Below are 8,313 nucleotides of genomic sequence, written 5' to 3' on the forward strand. Positions count from 1 at the left end.
CACCAGTCACTCATCCCGCACATAAAAAAGACAACATACTGGGTAGATGGAAACCCTCACCACATCACAAGGTATGATATACGACACCCCGAACCGACTGCAAACAACCCGCAGTCTACACGTTAGGATAATCGTCCTTCATGAGCTACTGATAGTGTTTTAAAGCAAAATATTTTCAGTCGCAGCACTGTTAGTGTTGAATTCGCAAATTATGAATTATTAAAATTTAGCAAATAAAACAACTAAATAGCGGCGCATGCTTACGGCACGGGTCAGCTCGTATGTGTCATTGGTATACCGTCATGTATACCCTAACTCCGAGAATCGTCTCTTTAAATGTAGCCTGGCATAGTTCAGTGATGAAAACAAAACGAAAAGTGTAATTGAAAGTAAAAAAAAATAATGTTCTTTATTTACACTCGACGTCTCCCTACACACTCCCATGACCAACTCTATTATTATTTACATTTTAACTTGTACATGCTCCCTCTAGCGCTACCTATCTCTAACTGCCCACAAATCCATGATCAGCTGACCGTTGCACGTGACCGGTCATCTGCTACAATTCTATTGGTTCTCCTTGACTGACCTATGTCTACCTCATCTACCTGACTAACGCTATTCTGAACTCTAACCTATTAATAACTAGCGTCACCACACCACCAAATAACCTGAACTGACCTGTACCACAACATATCACACCGCACCCCGCAAAAAAACAACAAAAAAAAACCCAAAAAAAGCAACAACAAAAAAATACTCCACTGTACATAGACATTATAACTCATAGTCCACGAGCCACACACGGAGTAGACCAAACCCCACACCAATACGCTCAACACCCTAAAGTTGTCCTTTCTATCTATAGGTGCATTAACAGCTAGATGCAATCTGTAATTAACGCCGTATTTAATGCATTAAGGTTTACCTTTACCCCGATATCAAAGTAATATAGCCTCTTAGATCACTGTATAATCCAAACGACTGCATTAATGACGTGTTTTATATTGATATTCCAACGAAAAACTATGATCGTTGGACTAATCATACAATTTTCTTATACAATTCACAGGAAAACAAAATATAGCATCATATTTTTAAAAATATATCCCTTGCCAAAAATATTTTTTTAGTTGATTAGTTTTAATTATACACTTATAAAAAGTGATTCTAAGAGATCATAGAAATAAAAAAAACAATAATAAAACCTTATACCGAGTAATCATAAATAATCCTAACCTTAATCTATTTTAATTATGAGCCTTAACATAATATACAATGCGGTAGGAATAGAAATAAACCGGTAGTGATCTCCCCTAAACTTTCTCGAATATTCTTATATAAAACAACAGGGGATGGTAACTGGGGATATAGTTATGATTTTTAATCCATTTTAAATACTTAAACTTTTAAAAATAGAATAGAATCTCATAAAAAAAACATTGCGCACCAAGCAAACGCCGAATAAAAACGCGTATAATAGTGCACAATATTATTAGTACTTTAAAAATTTACATTAGTTTTTTGAGAAATCGGAAGTAGCGTAAATTACTACTTCCAGTCAACGGAAATTACTCAAAATTTAACAGAAGGTAGAGAATTAGATCTTTTACTTACATGTGAAATTTCATTTATCTATCTGAAATAGTACTCAAGTTATAGGCTTTTGAAAAATTCAAAGTAGGAAAAGTGCCACTTCCGGTTGTCGGAAATCGCTCAAAAGTTGATACGGATCTACGATTTTGATATAATACTTATATATGAAATTTCATCAACCTAGCTGTAACGGTACTCAAGTTATCGTGTTTACACACGGACACACAGACACACACACAGACACACACACACACAGACATACGGACAAGATTGCAAAATTATGTTTTTCCGCATCAGTGAGGTGTAAAACGTCGAGAACTGTAAAAATCTCGATTTTTTTTTTGCACGATTACAATACTTTCTCTATACTTCGTATATACGAGAAAGTAAAAAATGAGGGTAGGTAATCATAAATACAGACTTAAACAGCTATATTTAGAGTGAGTTGAATTTCTTTTTTAAATTTATCTCCCTTAGCATAAAAAATTAAATTAATTAGTTTTATTCGCTATTCTGCTATTACAATGTAGCCAATTATTTCTTTTTTTTCTACGAATTTAAGCCAAATATCATTTGACATTTATCAATTTAATACGTTTTAACAATGTGCACTTATATAATATTTTATCATAAATACATCGCAAGCGTATTGGCTAATTCTGTATAGTTGTTCTTCATCAATGCATTTATAAATTCTAGAAACGCTCGTTTAGGCCCGGCAAAAAGTATTTTATCCAACAGAGCTCGGCTTCTCTCGCGACGTGATTTAATTCCTTCAATATACAATTTATCATCATGATCTATAATATTTTTTGAAAAAAGATAATCAGTTAAATTCTGTCCATCAATTTCATCTACAATATCCTCGTATTTCATCCGAAGTAAAGTGAAATGTTGATCTTGGAGTTTTAAACCACGAATTGGTTTTTTTTGGTCTGCAAAAAAGTATTATATTTTATTATAAAATGTGGGATGCGTTAGTGAATGTCATTGATGTTTCTGTAGTTTAAAAATGTGTTTGCCTATAAAAATGAATTCTCACAATCACACCGAAACACACTACGTTACAACGTTATTATTTTTTTCCCATTGTCCCTTATTATTAAAATATGACTATTTAAAAAACATAAAATAGAATAATTACAACTTGTACTTTCTTGAAAATTTGAAAGTAATGATCCTTGTTTGATATTGAATACATTTGTACATAAATCTTCAGTATCATTAAGGTCTGCAAAGTGAAATGTTACAAATTAAATTCACGATAGACTGTAAGATGTAATAGTGCTGGAGGCTTAACAATTATTTAGTTTAGCAAATTCGTTTATCTATTAAACATACTACTCACGAATAACACAATACTCATTACATTACAATTCAAATTTATTTTATTCCTATTGTATTAACCTAAAAATATGAAAAACTCGCACAACATCGAGAAAATGAATTACTACCGTTACTTTCTTGAGAATTTGACAATGGCGATCCTGGATTGATGCTAAACATATTTGTGTTGAAGTCGTAAGTATTGTTAAGATCTGCAAAGCGAAAGATTATGAATTAAATTTACGATAGATAGTAAGATATATTAATGCTGGAGATTTAATATTTCGTTTTATTTTAGTAAATTTGTTAATTTTAAACTTACTAATCATAAACACTTTTTTACTACTACCTTCACTTTCTTGAGAATTTGATAGCAGTGATCCAGGGTTAATATTTAATATTTTTGTGTGTGAGTCACCAGCATTTTCTTGAACATCATTAGTTTCCTATATTGGACAAAGGTATAGATAACCAGCTGGATCACAAAAACACCATAACGCATACATAAATCCATTCATGCAAGTGCAAATAAAAATGCTCGTGCTCAAAGACAGACGTAGACTTTTAAACTTTTACATAGACCTATACGCAAATTATGTAGATACCTGGCTAATAATACTTTCTGTTTTTGTATAATTAATTCTTTTTTGTTCAATATTTCTTGTACACTCCGGGCAATTATCAATATCAAAACCACAGGTACTGCAGCAGCAAAGATGCCCGCACGGCAAAAATGTCGTATCAGCCTCTTCTTCACAGCAAATTTTACATTTTAGATTGAGAATTTCCCCAGGCGTTGATACCAGGCGAAAGTCTAAATTGTGTGAGGGTATTTCCCTTATGGCGCTGGTCAACGTTTCAAAATTCTCAAACTGTTTGCAAGTCTCTTCAAGCCTTTTCTTCTGTGCCTGCTTGTCAAAGTTTATTGAAGAATAAAGATCTGAAACTTGCCTATCAATGACGTCTTTCGCACTAGGATGCACGGTAAACGGGTTTCGATTTGCCTAGAAATTTCAAGAACTGCTTAATTATTAATTTTAAAATAAATAACATGCAGAATCACACACACACACGCACATACACATACACGCACACACACACACAAACACACACACACACACAAAAGAAGACATCGTACATAAAACCAGAAACTTAAAATGCTTCTTTTTATCCTTTTTAAATACTTTATCTTTGGAAAATATTCTTCAGGGTAAACTGCGCAATACTAATTAATATCCCAATACGCCAAGCTTATTTCTATAACACTAATGGCCAAAGGAAGGAAATCTTATATTTCCTAACTGTAGCGTCCAGATATTAAAACACTGGGCAACTTATCTAGGAGAAAAAGCTCCGAAATCAAAGTGTAATATAGCCTCTTAAGCGACAGGAATACCCTTTCTGGTTTCGATCGGCAACCTCAGCAAACAAATGGGGCACCAAAGGTTTTGCTTTGCTTTCCTTTGGACTATAGCGACAATGTCAAGAGGGGGATCGACATGCATTGGTGATACATGCTTTCCTTATTTAATGCCTATGGGTGCATCCATCGTCTTTCGATGAACAAAAGTTATATATTCATCTGGTGAATAAAATATACTTACAGAGCTTTTAAAATTTGTGTCAACTCCTATATTTGGAAGCATTACATTACTCTGTTTCCAGTGTTTAAAATATGGAAATATTACTCTTCAAAGAAAACATAGCATTCAATCAGATATAAGACGTCAATTAAAATGTTTACTACTTTCTAATACATTATTATGTTTCGGCTATATATATAACGCTGTGGAAACTTTTTATTTTGGCAAAATAAAAGTTAAACAGAAAGTAACCCCATATAACACAGAATAACCGCATGTATATCGGAATATTGAATGTGTCAGAAATCTGATCTGGTACGGATTACCCAGGGTGCCTACATTTGTTTTAAAGAACTTCCTTCACGGTGGGCTACTATAATTTATGACTTGATCGAATCAAGGGCGTTCTCCGGTGCCCCAATGGTAATGTATGGTAGATCTTACGACAACATCCGTGGTTATTTTAGCACCCGCGGCCAGCTCAATGAATGCGCATCAGTCAAATTATACAATATACGTTCTCCGGCGTACTCATGGAAGTGTCCGGTTGGGCGTCACAAGTAGGCTACCCTAGTAGCTATTTTACAACTTCAGGTTCGTTTATTGAGCGTCACACACAAGAGGTACACCTTGAATGATTTGCTACTCTGCACCATGGGCGTCCTCTGGTGCTCCTGCTTTTGCATGACTTAGAGACGCCTACATTCGTATTATACGAGAGATTCGGCGGGGTACCAAAATCAATGAATTAATCGATCCTGGGTTAGCAGCCGGTGCCCAAGCTGTAATGTAACCTTTTCTTCACAGGGGAGCCCACGACACCCCTGGCACATTAGCTGTTTCCGAGGGATGTTCTACCTCACGATTTTTGAGGCTGATCAAGGTACACTCAAAATTTCTATTCATGCGGCACGCCATGGAGCGTCTGGTTCATAGTACGGGCATAACAGCATCCCAATAATTAATATACAAGAAATATAGATCCGACATTGTTTACATTTGAATAACCCAATACTAGAAAATAACACTAACGCCTACAAATGCTCGATTGGAAACGCGATAAGATAGCGAGGGGGGGGGATAGGGGGGGGGGGGGCAGGGGGAACATATGTCCCCGGGCGCCGACCTTAGGGGTCGCCAAAATTGGTTGGAAAAATAAATTGAAAGCTTGAGGGGTGGGGGGTGTAAATCAAAATCTTGAGTGGGGGGGAGGGGGGGCAAATCGAAAATTTGAGGGGGGTGGGAGTGAAAATCGAAATCTTGAAGGGGGGTGCAAATCGAAAGTTTGTCCCCGGGCGCCGAGAAGGGTCGCAACGCCAATGCGCGATACCGAAATTCCCATACATTTTTGTAAGTTTTGTTTTATAGGACACCTTTTGTATAGTCTATGATTCTCTTATGAACAAATGTGTGTGGCAAGCTTACATCTCCGAAAACACGTGATTTTTTTCGTACACTTCCCGTGAAAAAAAACAAAACTGTACAATAAATGAATTAAAACGACGCTTTTAAATGTTAAAGGCCCAGCCTACATATAAAAATGAACAGAAATATTTTTCTAAATAAATAGACACAATGTAAATTTGGTGTTAACAAGACGCGTATTCTTTCCTCCTAGGTAGCAGCAATAATATATTATTGTTTTTGAATGGCCGTTCTATTACAATTTAAAAAATCTACTTTGTGCTAGAAAACTATAATAAAGCATTTCCTTAATTAAATATGTATACGTAACCCACATAGAAAAATATTTTTTCACATTGTGTACTTTTTGCATTTACTGTAATGCCTTTCATTCTTCCAGACGTGATGCTTACTGTTTTCTACGACAATTTCCTATTATCCAAAATTATGGAACGCTACTTACCGAAACTGTAGGCCTGTTAAGTAGTTCGACACAATCCCTATGACTGTGTTTTAAAGCTATGGCTAAGGCATTGTCTCCTTCTGTATTTACAACTTGAAGATCACACTTGTTTTTAATTAGTAATTCAAGTATTTTCCTATTTCCAACTTTCGATGCGTACATTAAAGCATTCCATCCATATTTATCAATTGCCCTAATGTTGATACGTCCATTGATTAAAAGTTCTACACTTTGTTCGTCTCCATTATTCGCAGCAATCATCAACGCATTCATTTGATCACAATTAACAACATTGATATCAATTCCACTATTGATTAAACATTCCACAATATGTTTGTGCCTTCCTCTTGCAGCGAGCAACAACCCATTTGTTCCGTCTGTATCAACCGCATTAATATCTACTCCCTTATTTATTACATCTCTTAGAACAGCTAAATACCCCCTTTTACAGGCGAGCAAAAGTGTAGCCCTCCCATTAATATTTATATCATTTTTATCTAGATCATGTGCGTTAATTATCTTGTTTACAACTTCTATATTTTCATAATCTAATGCATACTTTAACGCATTTTTCCATTTATTGTCCCTAGCTTTTACGTCGATTCCATAATCTATTAAAATAAGAGCAATTTCTGTTGTCCCGTGTTCAATGGCATACATCAACGCGTTTTTTCCATTGTAATCAACAGCATTAACATCAACCCCTCTTTTAATTAATCTTTCTGCCTGTTCTCGTTTTTTACTTATAATGGCTATCATTAATTGTGTTTCACCTTTTCTATATTTATCAATAGTGTTGGCCATTTTAATGTCAATTTTTACGTAAAGTGATGTTTATTTATAATATTAACCTTATATATTCCAGTGCCAGTTTAAATTATTATAATAAACACTTCTTTATTGTTTAAGTTTACACTTTACATATATCTTCAAGGTTTAAATGGTCCATACATTATTTATTCATTGCATGCAGATTTTTTCAATGCCTGTTTGTTGTTACTTAAAATTTATGATATAGTAAATTATAAATACACGTTTTTCCATTACTTGTATATCGATCTGGAATTTTAAAAAAAAAATAAGACATAATAAACTTAACTAAATAGATAAATATAAATCACCTCACAATCTCTGAAACATGCTTCAATAATTGTAGTACATAGAATGAAAATCAGAGTAATAAATACCAATGTAATCATTCATACATATACATACTTCATAAAAGACGACTTGGAGTCTAAAAAATATAAAAAAAAGTCTTACCTCCTTTTAGACACTTTTCAAAATAATTTCAAGACAATACAAAGAGGCAAAAGGGTCCTAGGACCTTTGACCACAGGTGCTTTGACCATAGGGGGTTAGACCATATGGGGTTTGACCACAGCGGAGCTTTGACCATTGGGGCTTTGACCATAGGGGGTTTGACCACAGCGGAGCTTTGACCATAGCGGTGCTTTGACCATAGGTGATTTGATCATAGGGGGTTTGACCATAGGGGGTTTGACCACAGGTGTTTTCTCAACAGAGGGTCTTTGATCACAGGTGGTCTATCAACTGGTGTTTGATCACAAGCGCTGTGGCCGGCTTTGATCATAAGTGTTTTGTCTACATAGGGTCTTTGATCTCAGGTGGTTTGTCCAATGCTGTCCATATATGGTAAGGATTTATTTTAATTAAAAGTTGCAAAATTATATTTTAAATTTCGACATGATGTAATAATATGGTCAAACAGATGTACTGTCATATTTGCGTGCTATAGCACATCTGTCATTTAGTTAACCATTTTATGTATTACATCTTTGACTATATTGTTGGCAAGTTTTGTATCATTTTTTATCCTTTATATATGCTATGTATTTTCAAGTGCTTCTACATTATTTATTTGTAAAACTTGATATATGTCGCATTATTTGTGTTTCATTTATATTTAAAATAAATCTA

The 8,313-nt window shown here is 34.6% G+C and overlaps 1 protein-coding gene across 1 annotated transcript; it reads right to left on the bottom strand.

Annotated features, from left to right (window-relative positions):
• Positions 1 to 2,003: 2,003 nt before the first annotated feature.
• LOC131932339 (uncharacterized) lies at positions 2,004 to 7,234 on the bottom strand. Its single transcript, XM_059289236.1, has 6 exons — positions 6,373 to 7,234; positions 3,528 to 3,926; positions 3,272 to 3,368; positions 3,051 to 3,134; positions 2,741 to 2,827; positions 2,004 to 2,531 (listed from the first exon to the last, which is right to left on the bottom strand). The coding sequence occupies exons 1-6, from the start codon at positions 7,174 to 7,176 to the stop codon at positions 2,224 to 2,226; spliced, it is 1,779 nt and encodes a 592-aa protein (XP_059145219.1). The 5' UTR covers positions 7,177 to 7,234; the 3' UTR covers positions 2,004 to 2,223.
• Positions 7,235 to 8,313: the final 1,079 nt, after the last annotated feature.

This window comes from Physella acuta, unplaced genomic scaffold (genome assembly GCF_028476545.2).
Source record: "Physella acuta isolate Inbredline_101_S28 unplaced genomic scaffold, ASM2847654v3 ptg002140l, whole genome shotgun sequence".
Lineage (NCBI taxonomy): Eukaryota > Metazoa > Mollusca > Gastropoda > Physidae > Physella > Physella acuta.